At 36.7% G+C, this 19550-nt stretch overlaps 1 protein-coding gene across 1 annotated transcript in view; it reads right to left on the bottom strand.

Annotated features, from left to right (window-relative positions):
- LOC128861137 (uncharacterized) overlaps positions 1–15949 on the bottom strand; it is a 44062-nt gene extending 28113 nt beyond the window's left edge. The window contains exons 1-2 of the mRNA XM_054099056.1: positions 15829–15949; positions 7650–7781 (exon numbers count right to left, since the gene is read on the bottom strand). Of these exons, the coding sequence (XP_053955031.1) occupies positions 7650–7781; positions 15829–15931 (235 nt within the window). The 5' untranslated portion in view covers positions 15932–15949. The remainder of the gene's footprint in view (positions 1–7649; positions 7782–15828) is intronic.
- Positions 15950–19550: the final 3601 nt, after the last annotated feature.

Raw genomic sequence — 19550 nt, 5'->3', positions numbered from 1 at the left:
TCGGGGAATCAATACATCTTCTCCGGTACCACATCCTGTGAGTATTGTGAAAGTTTTCAGTGATTTTACCATCAAACGCGTGCCATTGCAAAGTTTAGGTGGACTTAGGTTTCTTAATAAAATAACAGGACAACCTATTTTCAGCTCCATTTTGTGAGGAGGGAGTCCAGACGGTTTCAAAGAGTTTAGAAATTCTGTAGGAAATTGAACAGCTTCTTCCAAATCGAGAACAGTATCGACCGAGTAGTATATTTTCGTCGGCGCATCAATCTTTGAAATAATCAAGTTATTTACTTTATCTACTTGTTCGTTAGTTGGTGACAGAATAGCTCTTTCTTTAAACCAAGATATTGTCTTATAACTTATGTTATCAATGTCTGGATAGACATTGTTGACTAACTCTTGGATGTTGTCTATCAAAACACAAAGGTTTTCTAGGTTAATCCTTCCCTCACTTTGTGTTAATTCTCCATTGCCAACTTTTAGCAGCATCTCTGGAAATAGCCTGTTCTCACGTGAAGATGACGAAATCCTCATATTAGTTTTAAGCTCTAATTTATTGACATACGACTAATGGTGGGATCTTTTTAGCGAAGCATTTATTTCGTCAGCACGTGTTCCTCGAGTCACAACTGGTAGGATTTGACGGAAATCTCCTGAGAACAGAATTGTACATCCACCCATAGGTGCATTTTTGTTGCGCAAATCGCGCATTGTCCTATCCAGTGCTTCCACAGACGTCTTGTTTGACATGGTAGCTTCGTCCCAGACTATTAATGAGCAGTCACGCATCAATTTTCCTGTATTGCTCTGTCTAGAAACACTACAGACGCTGTTATCATCATCGGTGGCGATTTTCAGCGGGTGCTTCATTGTAGAGTGTGTGGTTCGGCCTCTTTCCAAAAGACTCTTTTCAAAAGAGTAGCGGCAATGCCGGATGACGCAACAGCTAACGCAATTTTTCCGGTAGATCTCAATTACTAATTACTGATGAAATATCTTGAAAAATATTGTTTTTAATTATATGCTGTAAAGAGCCATATACATAGATCTATATGAAAACAACAATGTATTTAAGGTATTTAATTGGATAAGGATTAATGTTGTACCCATTTGTTGAAATCGCTTCGAAAATAAGCTATTAGTTGTCGTAAAAAGTAAATGACAAAAAATGTTATTGTATGGAATTGATAGCAAACTAAACGCGCTCCGAATCAATAAAAACTCTTCAAAAACTGTATTTTAATTATGTGTGATTTACTAATATAGAACCTGAAAATAGCGTTTTATTTCGCTGTAAAATTGTATGTACATATAATTACATGGAATTCAGTACATACATAGATACATATGTACATATGTCCGAAATGAAATAATGCGAGCGATTCGTAAATACATACATACATACGTCACCATACGATGTAATTCAACATTAATGAGGTGTGGTGAGATTATCGCTTAAGGGGTAACACCACTCTACACGCGTAAAATAAACACGATTTTTAAAGAATTTTTTTGTGTAGAAAGAAAAGGAAAACAATCACTCTGATTTGGGAAGTTATAAGATAAGAATAGCTAGAGAAACACGTAGGGGATTTAAAAAATATTTATTTTTGTGGAATTAGCAAGCATTTGAAGGAAAATACTCTATTTTGGACTAAAAAAACGGCACTTAAATAATTATAACAATCGTTTAAATTAATCTATCGAAAATCCCCTACGCTCTTCTCTTAAGAAGGTTATTATACAGACGTAGTGAAAAACCTGATTAAAAATATTTAAAATTGTTTGAGTTATGCTGCGTGCCAATTTCAGAAAACGTGTTTTGAGAAAAAACGCGTTTAAAGTTTGGAAATTTGGAGAAATCGTTAGGTAGCAGTCACTAACGCTTGGTTAAAAGCTTAAAATATTTATGAAATAAACTTCGGTAACGTATAAAACTTTTTGTTCTGTATTTTAAAAGGTTCAAAGAATTTTTTAAGCTTATAAAAAAAAATTCAATTTTTTTAAATTTCTACAGTGGTGTTACCCCTTAACGCCTGTTGCTTCATTCGGTTGACAGCGAACACACACACAAACAGCTTTTTTTGGAAAAAGAGCTGCTTTTGTTTAAACAATTTTGGTTAAATAACAAATAAATCAATTTTTTTTTTTTTGATGCAGAACGAAAGTAAATATTTCAAAGTTAAACTTCAAGAAAGTTTCATTTTAATTGGTTGATTCGTTTATGATTTATGGCCGTGAAAACAAAAAAATTATGTTTTTTTGCCACATTTTGACCCATTGCCACGCCCCCTTTATATATTTCTTCACATTATATAGATATAAACCTTCCTCTTCAATCAATCTATCTTTACAAAAAAACCGCATCAAAATCCGTTGCGTAGTTTTAAAGATTTAAGCGTATAAGGGGACATAGGGACAGAAAAAGCGACTTTGTTTTATAATATGTAGTGATTGATAATATTACGTTTGTTCCACATTTTCATCTGTCAACCCAGACAGTCTCCGATACTTTGGAAGATAGGCTGCCGTAAGAGGTACACCCAGCGGGTACTGAACGACACAAACAACTCCCTTGTATCCAACGTTGCCTATGTTTTAGTAGCACTACTTTTTTTCGTTTTGTCACACTGCTATGTAATGGGATTAATTGGTTTGATTCCGTTGTAGGACGTCCTGTAGCCCAAACTTTTATGTAACTCCATTGTTTTTCAAACCTAAAGTCTGGCAAACATAATAAAAAAATAGAAAAAAATACACTTGTCGCTTGTCAGTTAAGCGGCTGCAAACAAATACTTCATTCTTTTGCATCCGACCTGCAAAAAGTACAAGTGAAATCGGTTACACTTTACTTTTACTTAGAGTTGCTCTATTCTGTTTTGTTTTATGTGTACCTATATCCAGCAGTTGGACGCTTCGCTCTCTTCATACAAGGTGATGGGAGTAGTACAATATCCTAATTTGTAAGTTTTTTTTTTTTTTTGCACGTATTTTTTTTTTTTTGTTGATTTGAGTGTCAAAATTTCAATCAAAATGTAAACAAACAAACGAAAGAACAAAAAAGCAGATCACTTTGTCAATGGAACCACCAAATCGCAAGAAGAAGACAAATCAGCTATTCTACTGCCTTCGCCTAGTGCGGATGCGTCTCGGCTTTATTTGTACCCCAAACACTTTTCAAGGTTCCATGCGCAACACAACACTACTAATCAGATCGCAAATAGTTACGCGTCTTCAACTCAAACCGATTATATCATAGAAGGTGAGAATATCAACAGTCTGGCCTAGACGTCATTGCTCGCATAGACTGGATAAGGTCATGCTGTAAATAACCATTGAGTAAGTTTGTAACGAGGATGTGGCAACAAAATGGTTTTAATTGAATTCTGAATGAATCACCCCTTTAACCCACCAACCTGAACATTTAATGTTGTTACTTTCCACGTAATTCGCTTATTTTCTAGTGTTCTTTAAGAGGTCGAATGCAAAACGTATGCAGCTATAGTCGCTTTATTATCGCTAAGTGCCCATTTACACACGGAAACATTTGGAAGGGAAACATTTTGTTGGGGGGAGAAGGACAGCCGCGGAAGAGAGAAGGGTACTGGCGACACGCTTTATGCTTCTTATTCGTGTTTCCAATCTTAAAGCAATTTTTGACAGTTGCTTCATTTCTTTTCTTCTTTTGTCGGAGAAGGTTCTGAGTTATGTATTGATTTTCAATCAAACGGAAAATATCAACGATGATAAACATCCGAACGCTGCACAGTGGTCCGACCAGAAGGCGTTGGCGGACAAAATTCAAAAACTCATTTAATTAAGCTGAAAATATATATCTAGGGGTTTTGAGGATCAGTGATGACGAATCTGACCTTAGTTTTAGCAAATTTTAAATTCATTGAATACTATAAATACATTTTTACTTCCGTAATTAGCTGGTGAGTTCATTTTTACATTTTTTACGACCCCAGAGAGTACCACGTGGAGGTTTACGGTTAGGTTATTCTCTCCTCATTTTTTTTTGTCTTTAGATTTTTTTTATTTTTTTTTACATTTTTTTTTTTTGTATATTAATTTTTAATTTTTTTTTTTTTTGTAATTTTTAATTTTTAATTTAATATATAATTTTTTTTTTTGTTTTAGTTTTTAAATTTTTTTTTATATTTAGTTGTTTTTTTGTTTTTAATTTTTAATTTTTTTTTTATGATTCAGAATCCTCGGTTTCTGATGACCTGTTTTCTGAGGCTGGATCATTTTTCAAATTTAAAAGCGCAAGAACCTTTTTTGAAAATGGTTTTGGCTTGTTTTTCGGAACCTTAGTTTTTGATATTATAACTACATACATCTGATGAACAAAGCAAAGCATTTAATAAATCTGTCATTGTGTCAGTTCTCGACATTTTTCGTGTATTGTTTTGTCTAAAATTTTTCAAATCCTTATTGCGTACTTCCTGAGCCTCTTCGGAGAGTTGGCCAATAGGCAGCAAATTCTGATGATCAGGATCATTAAAAAACCTGCGAGCCGTGTTCCCATAATTTGTCGTTCCACTACCACCCGTTTTAGGAATATCCACCAATAATCCCATTCGAATTTTGAATGCTGCTTGGACAGATGTCTTTTTATTTTTTAAACTATTTTTTTCTTCTAGACTTCTAGCCTGCCATTTTTTGAACTTTGATATGCGTAGTAAACATTCGAAAAATCTTATTCATACATGTAAAGTGGGCAAGCCAAATTGAAATGTAGATGGATCGGTTTCTTTTAGAATTGATTCTTCGATTTTGTTCATCATTATTGGCGTTGACCCACATACATAGCATTTTTGAGATGATGTGTGGGTTGTTTTTTTAATAAAATTTTTTTTTTTTTTTAGTTGTCTCTTAATGCTGATGGAGTCTGTGATGTCTTTTTCTGTCTCTTACACAAAATTGCATAAGCCATATGTAACGTTTTGCCTGTGGGTAAATGCACAAAAGCTACATTATTTTTAATTTGCGCAACTTTGCGCAACAGTTTTCAGTTTGAGATCATAGCTGAAATATGTGGCAATATCACTCATGTTGATTTCAAGTGGACCGGTGTGGACCACTCGAAAAAATGATCTTTAAAAAAAATTTTCGAAAAATTTTGAAATTTCAAAAAAAAAAATTGGATTTTGTACCACAACTTAAGAGAATTATTACTGTTTCCGTTAATATATTGAATTATCTTCTTTTTTTTCAATATTTGGTTAGCAATCAAATGGTAATAATAGGACTATGAATAAGTTCGTGCGGTTTTTTTTCGAAATTTGAAACTTTATTGACGTAAAATGGTTACAAATTTAATATTCAAAATATTGTCCATCGCTTACTACTACTTTTTCCCATCTTTCTGGCAATTCACGGATTCCCTTTGTGAAAAATTCGGTCGGTTTTGCCGCAATCCACGAATCGATCCATTTTTTGACTTCATCGTAATTACGGAAGTGCTGGTCAGCCAGGCCATGTTGCATCGATCGGAAGAGATAGTAATCGGATGGCGCAAGGTCTGGACTATACGGCGGGTGGGGTAGGACATCCCATTTGAGCGTTTCTAAGTATGTTTTGACCACTTGTGCAACATGTGGCCGAGCATTGTCATGTTGCAAAATAACTTTGTCGTGTCTATCGGCGTATTGCGGCCGTTTTTCTCGCAGTGCTCGGCTCAAACGCATCAATTGTCGTCGGTAGATATCCCCCGTAATCGTTTCATTCGGTTTCAGTAGCTCATAATACACAACACCCAGCTGGTCCCACCAGATACACAGCATAACCTTCAGGCCATGAATATTCTGCGCCGACGTCGATGTTGAAGCATGGCCAGGGTATCCATACGTTGCCCGACGTTTTGGATTGTCGTAATGGACCCACTTTTCATCGCCAGTCACAATTCGATGCAAAAAACCCTTTCTTTTGTGCCGTTGAAGCAGTTGTTCGCATGCCATAAAACGACGTTCAACGTCTCTTGGCTTCAATTCATACGGCACCCAATGGCCTACCTTTCGGATCATTCCCATGGCTTTTAAACGTTTGGAAATGGTTGATTGATCAACTCCCAAAGTTTTTGCAACCTCTTCTTGCGTTTGAGCCGGATCTTGATCGAGCAATTCCTCCAATTCGGTATCCATGAACTTTGGCGGCGCACCCTCGCGTTCTTCGTCTTCCAAGCCAAAATCACCACTTTTAAAGCGTGCAAACCACTTCTGGCACGTTCGCTCAGATAGAGCATGCTCACCATAAACTTCCACCAAGATACGATGACTTTCGGCTGCTTTTTTCTTCATATTAAAATAATGAAGAAGAATTCCCCGCAAAAACACATTATTTGGCACGAAATTCGACATTTTCAAGTGTGGTAAAAATATTGTTGTTTACGCTTCAAATAAAAAACTTATACTGACGTTTGTGCCTTACGACAGTAGCTCTCCAATGAATGTTTGGAAATGTGGATCGATGGAATAATAATCAAGTTACGCCATCTGTTGTAAAACCGCGCGAACTTATTCATAGTCCTATTATTTATTTGCAGACATGAAAATGAAACTCTTGTATGAAGTACGATTTGCATACAATTTCATATTTAAAGTCAAAAAACTACAATGAAAAAATTTTTAAATTAAGTAATATTTTCAGGAAATCTGCATTATCAAATTTTTATTTCAAAAATGTTGAAAAACTGAATTTTGTCCGGCCGCCGGACCACTGTGCGCTGCTTGGGAAATGCAGGATTATTTTAGCTTATAAAGTAGGCATAATTTAAAAAATTTATAGAGCATGTTTATGAATTCAAATTATGAAACATGAAAACAGAATTTCCAGTGTCTCCCTTCCAGATGTCTCCGTGTGTAAATCGGCACTAAATTGCTTTCACATACAAATTTTTCACTTATTGACCAGCGGAGTTCCTTAGCGAGCAGAAAAGTGGTGAATCGAAAGCGGCAATTGATGCTTCGGCATACAGTGCGTTGCTAAAGTAGTTTACCACATTTTATAAGAAAAGCATAATAACAGCAAAACCTGTTTTCCCTCGCTAGCTCAAGGGCTGATCATAAATAGTTTAACCAATATACCGTTAACCCTTTCGCACCACTGTATGAAATGCGCGATGTACTCAAAATACCTTGCGTTCATAATACCTTGTGTTGGCAAGACTTTTACTATTTGTTCTAACGAAAACGAATGTTCATGATTTTCTCAAACTTTAATAAAAAAAATAATTGATTGCGTATTATACCGTTCTTATTATTAAAAGAGAGTTTTTGTTCGTGCGTACTATTCCGCTCTTGGGCATAAGGGAGAGTTTTTGTTCGCGCGTACTATTCCGCTCTTGGGGATAAGAGAGAATTTTTGTTAGCTGATTATTCCGTCGGCTAATTTGGGTAGAAAAAGTTCAAGTTCATATATTTAACTGTCTTCTTTCACATATTATAAATACATACCTTTGAATGACAAGGAAGTATCCGTTTTTAGGTATAAAAATTCGTTTGAAAGGATTTAAGTTACCAAATTCATAAAAAGGATATGTTACGATAATTAAGGCCATATGGAAATTTTAATTGGATATTTTCATAAGTGCTACATTCTAGTGGTAGTGGAATGATATTTAAGATTATCTGCGTACTTACGTCCCAGACAGGTATGCTTGCGGAACTGCAGGAAGCCCTCAACACAACGACAGGCGCCATCCAAGCAACTGCTGTTGGCCACTTTCATTGTGCACTGGTCATTCAGAACGCAGTCACCACCCAGAAGTTGTGCTGTAGTAAAGAAAAAAATCATATAAGAAAGAATTAAACAGCGAAAAAATAAAATAGGGTAAACATAATCTAATGAATAAAGGTGTGTATTAAAAGAGCAAACAAGTCAGAAAGTCAAATAAAATTTATAAAATAAAAAAGGACAGAGACGGCCGGAATGTGATACTTGAGTGCGAGGCAATTAAGTAAAGTAACGCAAATTCCGACACACACAAGTGAGTTTAAAATTTTAATAGTGACATATGTGTGTACATACACACATACAGATGTATTTAGTGTACTCGTATGTACGTGGCATATTTGTAAATGCTAAAAGTTGATGCTGGTGATGCAGCACGGTGAATTTAAAGTGTATTGGAAAACATTTCAAATGCAAATAGAAAATTTGGTAGTGCACACAAAGGTGTGTCAGCCACACTCTCTGTTTAGATGCAGACAGGAGTTGCATGCTGCACGCCACTTGTGAATGTGGTGACTGGGTGAAGCGAAAAATGGTATGTACGGTCAGCAAGAAAATCATGTATGTATGTATGTATGTATATATGTGCATACTACATACATACTCATATAGTATGTGCCTAAGACAAATAGGGAAAGGAATGCAGAACTCTGAGGGCCAAGTAACGCAGCGAAACAACAGCTATACTAACAATCAAAGCAAGCACGTTTGTATGTATGTAAATATTTGTGAATTTTTCTTCAATATATGTACGAATACATGCATATGTGGAAAGAATTGTATATTTATATGCGCATATTGGAGAGTTAAATGTTAGAATCGGACAGACATGCGTACATACATATTGTGGATATACCAGGTTGTAGTTGACACATACCACAGTTATTTTTGTATGCAAATGCACTAGCAAGAATTTCAAACAGAAGATATCCCCAGTGTTGGTATGCAGATTAGTTGAGATGATAAAATTTGATAATTTTATATGCCAACAAAATAGAATTTGGCTATGAATGAAAATTCAACAATGAGGCATTTTCTTACAAATATCAAAAGAAACTGCATTCTACAAAATAATGCTCTGAATGGAGGCAAGAGGTAACAGTAACCGCTATGTATGCTGTTTAATATGCATACATACATATTTATATATACACCTAATAAGACTTATTACAAAATCCACGCTGTAAAATCATTATGCAAATGATGCAACATTTATATAATAACATGAAAATGATTAACTCACTCCATGCTCACAAACTTCCAAAAATATTCTGGCATCATTAATTGGCCATTGGTTTATGAGTCTGGATAAAGCAAATTATGAGTGTCTTACAAACTTTCTTTATTTAATTGGCCGTAACAACCCGTTACCGAGTTATAGCCTGTCGAATAATATCTCGTTAGGTGTCTCTGTTTTCTGCACACTTTTTTCAGTTTTTTAAGCCAATAGAAGACAGGTTATCTTCAATTTGGTCCTTCAACCAGACAAGAGTATGTCCTCTTCACCGTCGACCGCTAATTATGGTCCCAAATGACATGACCCAGCCACCTTAGTCGCTACAGGGCGACTTGTTTGACTATGTCAATATCTCCATTAAGCTCATACAGCTCGTGGTTCTTAACCGTAAAGCGGTGGCAACATCCCGCTTGGTATGACCGATGATGTCGATGTCATCATGCTGGACACTGTTATAGAAAAAAATTCCGTTTCGTTCCACACACTCCATAACAAAGTCGAAGATATTACATGACAATGGATCACCTTGACTGAAACCTCGAACGCCATCAAAAAGTTCGGAGTTTGACGGAGTTTTGTTTTCTGCTCAACGCTTTTCTGCAAAGCCATATCAGCTTAGCAGGGATACAGGAACTCAGATATTATGCGATATAGTTGGTGGCGTATCGGGCTATCAAAGGCCGTCTTGTAATCGACGAATAGGCGGCGCGTGTCAACTTGGTCCTCACGGATCTTCCCCACGATTTGCCGCAGTTTTAATATACTAACAGGTGCCGCTAAAGTAATCCTCCTATCAGAAAATGCTATAAATTTTGCGATTGGCCCCTAATGTCAGTTCTGTTTTGACATTTGTGTAGTAAACACATGCGAAATACACGTTAATAAACAATGTTACGCTACACTGCTCCAGAACGCCGAATATTGCTGACTATTTATTTGACCAATAATCGGTCGGTGACTTTGGCACAACGTGAATTTCGTCGCAGATTTCCTCGCCGTCCAACGCCTACTGGTGAAACACTGCGACGTTTAGCCGCTCGCCTCGAAGAGACTGGCACAACACGAGATGCTGCCAGGCGTGGCAGACCCCGGAGTAGCCGTTCTGCAAAGAATATTGCTGCTGTAGCCGAGGATGTCATAGAAGCGCCGTCGACATCGACCAGACGACGTGCCACGCAAATGGGTATCAGTCGACGGTCTTTACAGCGAATTTTGGTACAAGATTTGAAGATGTTTCCGTACAAAGTCCAGACGGTGCATCAGCTGTTACCTGCTGACCGCCAATCGCGCCTAACATACGCTCAAGCCATCCTTAATCACCACCAAGAGGAAGATGATTTTTCATCAAAAATAATGAGTGATGAGGCCCATTTCCATCTTACGTAAATAAGCAACATTTACGCTTCTGGGGCACTGAAAATCCGCGTGTAACCCACGAAGAGCCATTACACCCGCTCAAAGTCACTGTAAGGTGTGCTGTTTTCGCTGGAGGAGTTATCGGACCTTTTTTCTCCTAAGACGTTGAGTTCCAAACGGTTACTGTGGTGAGCGGTACAGAGCAATGATCAACGAGTTCTTTTTGCCGCAATTGGGATTGGAAAACATGTGGTTCCAACAGGACGGTGCAACGGCACACACTGCACGTGCCACAACCGATATGCTGAAGGATGCATTTCTCGGGCGCACTGGCCAGCAAGATCGCCTGATTTGACCGCTCCAGACTTCTTTTTGTGGGGCTTTTTGAAGTCGCGGGTTTATGTCAACAAGTCTCAGACTCTTGCAGCTCTTAAAGACAATATCCGTCAAGAATGTGAGGATCTATCGCCGGAAGTTTTGGCCAAAGTGATGGAAAATGACATAAAAAGGGCTCAAATGGCAATCAACTGTGGCGGCGGCCATTTACTTGACATCATATTCTCGACTTCATGTAAAAAAAATTAAAAGACCAAATAAAAATAATCCAAAAGAAGAATCAAAGTTTTTCATTTTTTCTTTTTAATTACAGCCAAAAAACATCGCAAGGTTACTTTTGCGCCACCTTGTATATGGTTGAGAGGGAAGCGACCAGGTCTGAACCTGCACTAGTATGGCCCAATAAGGGATTGGGCGTAAGGTTTTAGTTTATCTCATAGTAGGCAAGATAGAATTTTATATGGAATAGCTATAAGGAGGATGGTTCAGTGTATAGAAGCCCACACAAGTGGGGGAATTCTCTGATCGCCACTCACTTGGAAGTGGCCAGAACAATTATTCTGCATGCGGTACAAGCAAGTCACAACTTCTATACTATGCACAAGTATATTCTGGATAGCTTCCAAACATGTTAAATTAATTTGAGATTATTTATTGGTTTAATACGGTTTTGGATTGCAGATTATGAGCACAAAAGTGAGAGTTTAACGACGGCCGTCCTTTGCTCAATAGCGAATTTCGTGAAAGTCGTACAGTGTCAGAAGGCATTGATGTTAAATCTTATGAGATTGATGTGGCAAAAGTTCAAAACTACTCTGATGTTGAGTTCCTTAATGGGTGTATTTATTTGAGCTTTATAGCTAATAAGGTTTCTTAGCGTACATCAGCGCGGTGCGCGTAAACACCTTTGGTTAAAATTACAGAACCTTGGGGTTCGGTGAGTCGTGGAGTCGGTCTTATGCGAAGAGCTTGATGCGATATGTTACGGAGTCGCCATGCCTGTGGTATGCACGCATTGTACGCTTTAAGTTTAACATTTCATAAGCAAATGAAATGATGAATCAATTCAAGCGAAGGTTGTTTAACAACGTCTATAGTATAAGATCCTAAATGCGTCTCTGTTTACAATCCTCTTTCATTATTAGAATCACAATAAAAAATAGAGGCCCTCGTACTCAAGTAATCATTCATCGCAGCTGGGGCTACTGCTACTTCTATTGCAAAAAAGCAGGTCAAATAATCGTGTAGAGGCAAGCAAAGTACGCCTTTTCTGGCATACCGGCAACAACAATTCTAGTAATATGGGCAGCTAAATCCACTCGAATGTTATCAGATCAGGAATTTGTTGTCAAAGAGGTAGGAAGAGATAACAAAAACTCCAACAATAATCTCATCACTGACAGTTGCAACAATCGACAACATCAGACGCATAGCAATTGTAATGTAAACGATGTTGCTGCAACATTTCTTCATTGCTGCATGAAAATTGAGGACACACGCCAAGTGTACATTATTCGCTGATGTATGCTTAACCACATTTGTATGTACGTGAGTGGGCATACCATGAATGGGTAAAAAAAACTTTACAAGTGCATACAGACTCTTGCTGCATGATTTATGGTGACTTCTCACTGATATGAAAAATAGAAAAACTAAATATGTAGTTGCTGCATTAAACCTAGCAATAGCGGCTGCATGTAGCATTAACTACCATTGCATAGACTCATACATACATACGTACATGTAGTGTAAGCCGCTTATAATGGACCCACTTAAGATGAAAACTTTGTTACAATGTACCCATTATTCAAAACCCAGTTCGGACATAAGAAAAAAGCTCGGTTAAAATAGACTCGGTTATTATGGGCTCCGCTACTGATCAATAAAAATCGTCATTTTGTCCATTTTAACCGGAACTACCATGAACTAGTTAAATCACGATAGGTTTTGCAGTTGGTAACTTAGCAACCAGCTTCTATAGCAGAAAATTCTCTCAGTGATTAGTTTACGTTGAAAAAATATCGAAAAATTGTGAAAAACGGATAAATGCCATAACATGAAAAATAAACGCTAATAAATTAATGAAAATATTGTAACTACAGAAACCTGGAAATTAACATCAGTTACCACAGTTTTTAAAAGTGACAAAAAAAATGATACTACTAACTATAGGCCAATCTCCAAGCTGCCTACAACTTCTAAACTATTCGGGAGTATGGTGAAAGAGAAAATGTGTTTCCCCGTTAACCCTTTACCACATATAAATATGCATATGTGATCCCTTAACTCCTATTTTGAGCATAGAACGTCGACCACTCCTCTTCGCCAACGGACCAGGTTTTGTGCTAGGGAACTCAGTTCGTTCCACGATGATGCAAGACATTTAATCTCAACTTTTGTTGACCGCCGCCTAGTCTGCCATTTTTTACAAGTTTTTTGAAATGGATTCCAGCGCAGCGCATGTTTAGCGACGTTGTCGTCATTTTTCCTCAGCGTGTGGCCAATCCATTGCCATTTTTTTTTTTTTTTTTTTTTTTTTCTGATGCAACGTCGACTTGGTTATCATGCGCCAACACCTAGGCGTTTTTTATTATCCAGGGCCAAAAATTTCGCAAATTCCGACGAACGATTTATGAACGTTTGCAGGCACTTCGTAATCTTCGCAGTTACTTTCTATATGAGCCCAAATATTGTATAGTCGTTTTGATTCAAATTTATTTCCAATTTAAGTGTTATAAAATGATTCAAACTATTTCAATCCATCAAATATTATATATATTTAGCATTAATAAAATGGAAAAAATTGTCTCTGATTTTAAGTCAATTCGAAATAACCTGACTTTCTTGCAAGTTGGTGCAAAAGCAGAATTGAAGCGCGAGTGATTCATTTTCAGAAAACGATAATAGAGTGAAACGTAAGTACTTTTTGACAAAAGAAAAAAATTTCATGGAGTCGATATACTCATCTTTCTCGATAATAATTTTTCCGCTTTTCAAGTGTTTTCTATAACAACTAGTTTTTATTAAAGGCACATTCATTAAAGGTGGTGGCACTAGACCAACAACAGTGTTCTATACGTTTGATTGTCAAAGCAAAGTATTGAGAAACTAGAAAACAAATAATGTATTCGAATTATTTTATTCAAATATGTCTTATTTTATTTTAATATGTCTTACTGATAATTAAATAAAGTTATTTACATCGAGAAACATTTTTTTCAACGCTTTATTAATTCATGGAGTAAGAGATTAGGAATTTAATCTCACCTCACCAGCATGGCTTTTCGTTGAACGGTCTACGCTTACCAACCTACCGATCTTTAGAGAATTTTGCATTGACACGTTTTCATCTGGGCTCCAAGTTGATTGTATATACTCTGATTTTTTCAAAACATTCGACAAAGTATCCCATTGCAAGCTAGCCATATTTAGCTTCCCCTATATATTTCTGCAGTGGCAGAATTCCTATTTAAGTAATAGGTGCTGCGTGGTCTCAATAGAGAGTGTTCCTTCTATTCCCTTTATTCCATTATCTGGCATACTTCAGGCAAGCACCTTAAGACCTTTACTCTTTGTTATTGTATTTTTATTAATGATATAGGCAGCTTTTTTTTATTTTCTAGATTCTTACTTCACGCGGACAACCTAAAACTTTTCTCTGCGATTAAGAGTTCTGAAGGTGCTTATGGGGTTCAATTAGAGATCAATAGATTGTACTTATGGCATTGCCGGTCTCACCTACATCTCAATATCAGCAAGTGTTATCACGTAACGTTCTCCAAACTTCATAGTGTAGTAAAAACGTCGTACGCCAACCTATCATCCGATCAATCTTCTCCATTATATCAACAGCTATGGCTGGCTGTAGATATCTGCCTATTGGAGGTCTCATAATGGTATCAAAGCGGCGCTTTAGTGCTACTTGAGAAGTGCCAGACTGCCACTTCAACCATCCAAGAACGTCGTACAATATCATTGGTACTCCCTTCAGTCTGTTGAAGATATCAAAGACCATGGTGTTATCTTCGATGCCTATTTTTTATTCACTAACCATATCAATTCCGGTATAACTAAATCATGTGTTGCGTTGGACTTTGTTCATCGAAATAGTAGGTACTAATTTCACAGATCTCTACACTGTGAAATTACTTTTGTTCGTCCAAAGCCTGAATATCTGCATTCTCTTGGAGACCTCTTCATAAATTTGCTTTTGATAGAATTTTGCATATTCAAACGGTTTTCCTAAATATGATCTTTCTTTCCTAAATTACTCCACTCCCATCCCGTCTCATACCTGCTGGAACACTTCCTTTTACTTTTCCTTTTTACTTTAAGATCTTCAGTTCGAATTACGCAAGAAATGCCCAATTAGTGCGAGAACTCAACGAGATTTCGAATAGTATTTTGCTTTATTTTTCTTTGCCCAGGACTGTGTTTCCTAACTTATTGAATTCAATTTTATTTTGGTGCTTTCTACTCTTAAGTTCTAAGTTATTGTTTTAGTCAGTAAGATCCTTTGTAGATTTTTTACTTTTTTGAATTAAATAAATACTGGGACAATGACTGGTTCAAGATTTATTGGAGGAACTGCTTTAAGAAGACTCAGAAATTGCAGACTTAGAACAGCCTGTACCTATAACTAAAAGCAAGACGCTATAAATTCTTTAAAGAAATTGAAGTAATATTTTCCGCAAAAAGAGGATAGTTGCACGAAATTCGCTTACTTGACAAAGTCGAAATCATTTCACAAAAGAATTATGTATGTCAAATGGCAAAAGATTTAATTTTAAACAAAGAACTCGATTTTTGGATGCACGTATGTAATTTAGATTCTGTAAAAATGAACACTCGATTCTAATGAACAGTTCGCCGCAGTCCTCTAGAGTCTATTATAACCGGATTTTACTGTATACACATATGAAAGTATTTGTTGGCTGATTGGCTTTTTGATGTCAGCTGTAAATACTTCAAAAGTTCACAGCGTACAACTTGTTTGGTATTTGGTGTTTGTCAAGTAGACAAACTTGACTCCTTTTGTGATGCCATTCGGGGTCAAGTTTTGTTGACCACTTTAAGCGCAGATGTTAACTCAAGTAGTAGGAAGTATAATCACTGGCTTAAAGAGTAGGAGTTAATCTGTTATCATTACAAGTACTTACATGAGAGGCAGCTGGTGGCATTGTATTGCACATAGTAGGGTGCACATTCGCAATATCCATTCGCCGAGCAGGCGCTGCCCTTAATGAAATCCGTGCAATCCATATCATGTTGGCATCTAGAGCCCAATCTCGGCTCGCGTTGCTGCTGTGCTTCTGTTTGTAACGCACAATTTAGCACCAGAAAAAGAAATATCTGCAATTAAAGAATTACAAAAGTTAATATGGAAGTATATTTACGATATATACAAGCATATACAAGGTGGCGCAAAACTAATCGCCCTAGCGGAAGATTCATAATATTTGCAAGTGGTGTTGTATGTCAATCATAATTAATACTTGTGATATAAAAAGCTGTAATAAACAAACAAGCAGTGGAGCGCGCAGAGCCTCACAGCATAAATAAAAACAGTTTTGGTGAGGATAAGTAGGAATATTTCGGGACAAGCTGACTTTGATACCTATGAGAATTTTTGTTTTTGAATTCAATTAGCTTACATATAAATATGCACTTTCTAGTCGTCGGATAATCAAAAATGCTGCATTTTTAAATTTTTTTTCCCACAAATAATATGTGGGCATATCTTTTGAGGCCACACCCGTAACGCGTAACATTCTTAGGGCAACATCAATTTTGTGAGATGAAATCGGTGTTGCTAAAATACAGCTAACGGTATATTTCCAGATGTTAGAAATAAATAAACAACAACTCATTAAACAGTTTGTAGGCTGAGTGTCTACCGAAAGTTATATACCAATTTACCTATGTTCTACCTATGATTTATTAACAGATTGGATCAATTAGGTTACCCTGTAAAACATATACGGCTCTCCTCTCTGAAAAATCTGTTCCTTGGCATTTGGCAAATCAGTATATAACATAAAAGCTGTTTCTAAATGTTATGAACTGTTGATTTTCTAGGAGTTCGCAATTTGCACATATTCTATTCCTTTTTATTTAAAGCATGCGCTGGCTACAGTTAGGAGCCACCAGAAGCCCAGATAAGTTAGAAATCATACCAGAAGCAAAGAGTTTTATCTTTCAACGGGCATTAGCTGTCTATTAGTTGGCTAAATGACAGTCCAAGCGCGAAGGCATTTTGCCGAGAATAAACGCGAAAAAATCAGTAATGGATTTCAAACGTAATAGGGTGATTGCATATTTGGCAGGAAAATCACAACCAGCAATTGTTCGTGAGTTCGAGCACCTTAAAGGAAATTAAGTTTTTGTTTATCGCACCATTACTCGTTACAATGATACTGGTAGCATCGCGAAACGTCATGGAGGTGGCCATCAAAAGACTGCAGCGTTTCACGTGAAATGGTTCAAAAAGTGAAGAAGCGACTTGAGCGAAATCCCCGACGAAGAGCCAATAAAAGGGCGAAAGAACTGAAAATATGTGACCGCAGCATCCGCCGCATACTGAAAAATGATCTCAAAGTCAAGTCTTACAAGATCCAAAAGGCGCATGATCTCACACAAAAGTAGCAACAAGTCAGACTGAGAGAGCAAAAGATTTGTTTCGCTTGGCCAAAAGCGGTCAATTTCCGGAAAGTGTGTTTTATGACGAGAAATATTTTCACATTGAGCAATTCGTAAACTCCCAAAACAAAAGGGTTTATTTGACCGACCGCTCATACGAAAGTTTGAGTCATCGATTGGCCACCAGGAGGCAGCACCCGCCACAGGTAATGGCTTGGGCTGCAGATGGGCGCTCTCCAATTGTTTTCATCGATCCTGGCGTCAAGGTAAATGCAAAATATTATCGGAAAAGTATTATGAGTATTATGGAGGTTGCTTTGAAGCCGTGGGCAGACAAACATTTCGGTGTAGACCATGGACGATTCAACAGGACTCGGCACCGTCTCACAAAGCTCGAGTGAACCAAGAATTGTTAAAAAACAACGTTCCGAACTTCATAGGGTCCACACAATGGCTTTCAAATTCACCAGACACGAATGCGATGGATTATTCTCTTTGCACTATTTTGGAGAGCAAGGTTCGAACTAAAAGATTCACCAGTCTCGAGGCGCTGGAAAAAGCCATTGTCCGCGAGTGAGCCAAAATACCTGCAAGTCACATTCGCACAGCTTGCGATTCGTTTCTGGACCGTTTCAAGGCCATGTCAAAGCAAAGGGTGGCAATATTGAGCAAAAATAAAGTGATTCTTAGCTTTGTATTATTTTCACACATTTTTTACTTTGATTTGAGTAAAAGTAATTTTTCAAACTAAATTATGGCCTTTGCATTATTAACATTAATAATAGCACATCAAGCTGAAGAAGAAACTCAAGTAAACCCTGTGAGTTATAAATGTGGCGACCATGGCGAAATTACCAAAATATGCCCAATTATTACAAGGGAATTAAATGCGCATGATTTAGTTACAAATTTATATTATTTTGGTTCTTTGGCCAGGAAGCCCCATAAATCGGTTTTATCTGTACCATAAATGCGAATCTTGTGATGAAATCATTTCAATCTCCAAGTTAACTATTCTCACACTTATGTAGAGCCCTAGTAATATACTACTTTACATACAACCTCGTATGTGTATTTTAATCTTTTTCTACAAATACATGCATACATACGATATTTGTAACTGGTATCCCGTTTTTTCGTTAATTAAAAGATTTTCTCACAAGAAACATTTATTGTTATATAATTAGCCTTCTCTACATTTTCGGGCGTTAGCACTAACTGTTTATTAGATAATTATGTACACTAACTTTCACTAACTATACTTCAGTTTCCATATTTTGCACAGTTATTTTAAGGCTGTGTGAGTATCGCCAGAGGCTCATCAACTTATTGTCTATACACCAACTACAAATTTTTACCAAAGCTCATTACTACATATTTTTCATTATTTTGAGAAAGAATTCGTTTTTCTATTTATTATTGTAGTTCTCATTGTGGTTACTTGTAAAAAGTTTTTTTTTAATATATATCATATGATTTCAGTTGTAATGCATATTAAATTATGGAACTTGGAAATATTTCGAGGAATCTGTCCTAGAAAAAAATATTTTCTGTTCTACGCATTTCTAGTAAAATGACGCTTCAGTTTAATAAAATTCAAAATTCTTTAGTTTAGTAGCATTCTAATGTCCAACACATGGGCTGAAAAGACCCGGGCCTAACACATAGATGACACTAGTTTTATTGCGTTCACCTCTTTTCCTGTTAATACTAACCTTAAAGTTGTTGTTGCAACAATAAAATAAAAATTTTACGATATTCTATCCATTAGTTCGTTAGTTAGTGGCTTAAGAGTGACGCTACTTTTATTATTTTCAAAATAATGGTTGAAAAAGAATTTCATGTTTTAGTTTTACACTGCTTCTTGATGGGAAAAATACCGTTCAAGCAAAGCAATGGCTTGAAAGGTGTTATGGATACTCTACTCCAACAGAAACAATAAAAGAATGGTTTGCTGACTTCAAACATGGTCGTAGAGACACCGATGATGCACAACGCAGTGGTCATCCAAATGAGACGGTAAATCGGAAAACTTCAAATAAATCCATAAAATCGTTTTGAATGATTGAAAAGCGAAGTTGCGTGAGTTAGATATCAAAGGAAAGCATTGGCTTTATATTGCTTGACTATAAGAAAGTTTTGTTCAAAGTGGGCCCTACGTTTGCTCACTTTTGACCAAAAACAAGAACGTGTTGATGATTCTCAGCAGTGTTTGGCCATGACATAATAAGCCAAAATTTTG

This window comes from Anastrepha ludens, chromosome 4, assembly GCF_028408465.1.
Source record: "Anastrepha ludens isolate Willacy chromosome 4, idAnaLude1.1, whole genome shotgun sequence".
In the NCBI taxonomy this organism is placed as follows: Eukaryota; Metazoa; Arthropoda; class Insecta; order Diptera; family Tephritidae; genus Anastrepha; species Anastrepha ludens.
This window is presented reverse-complemented; position numbering and strand designations above follow the sequence as displayed.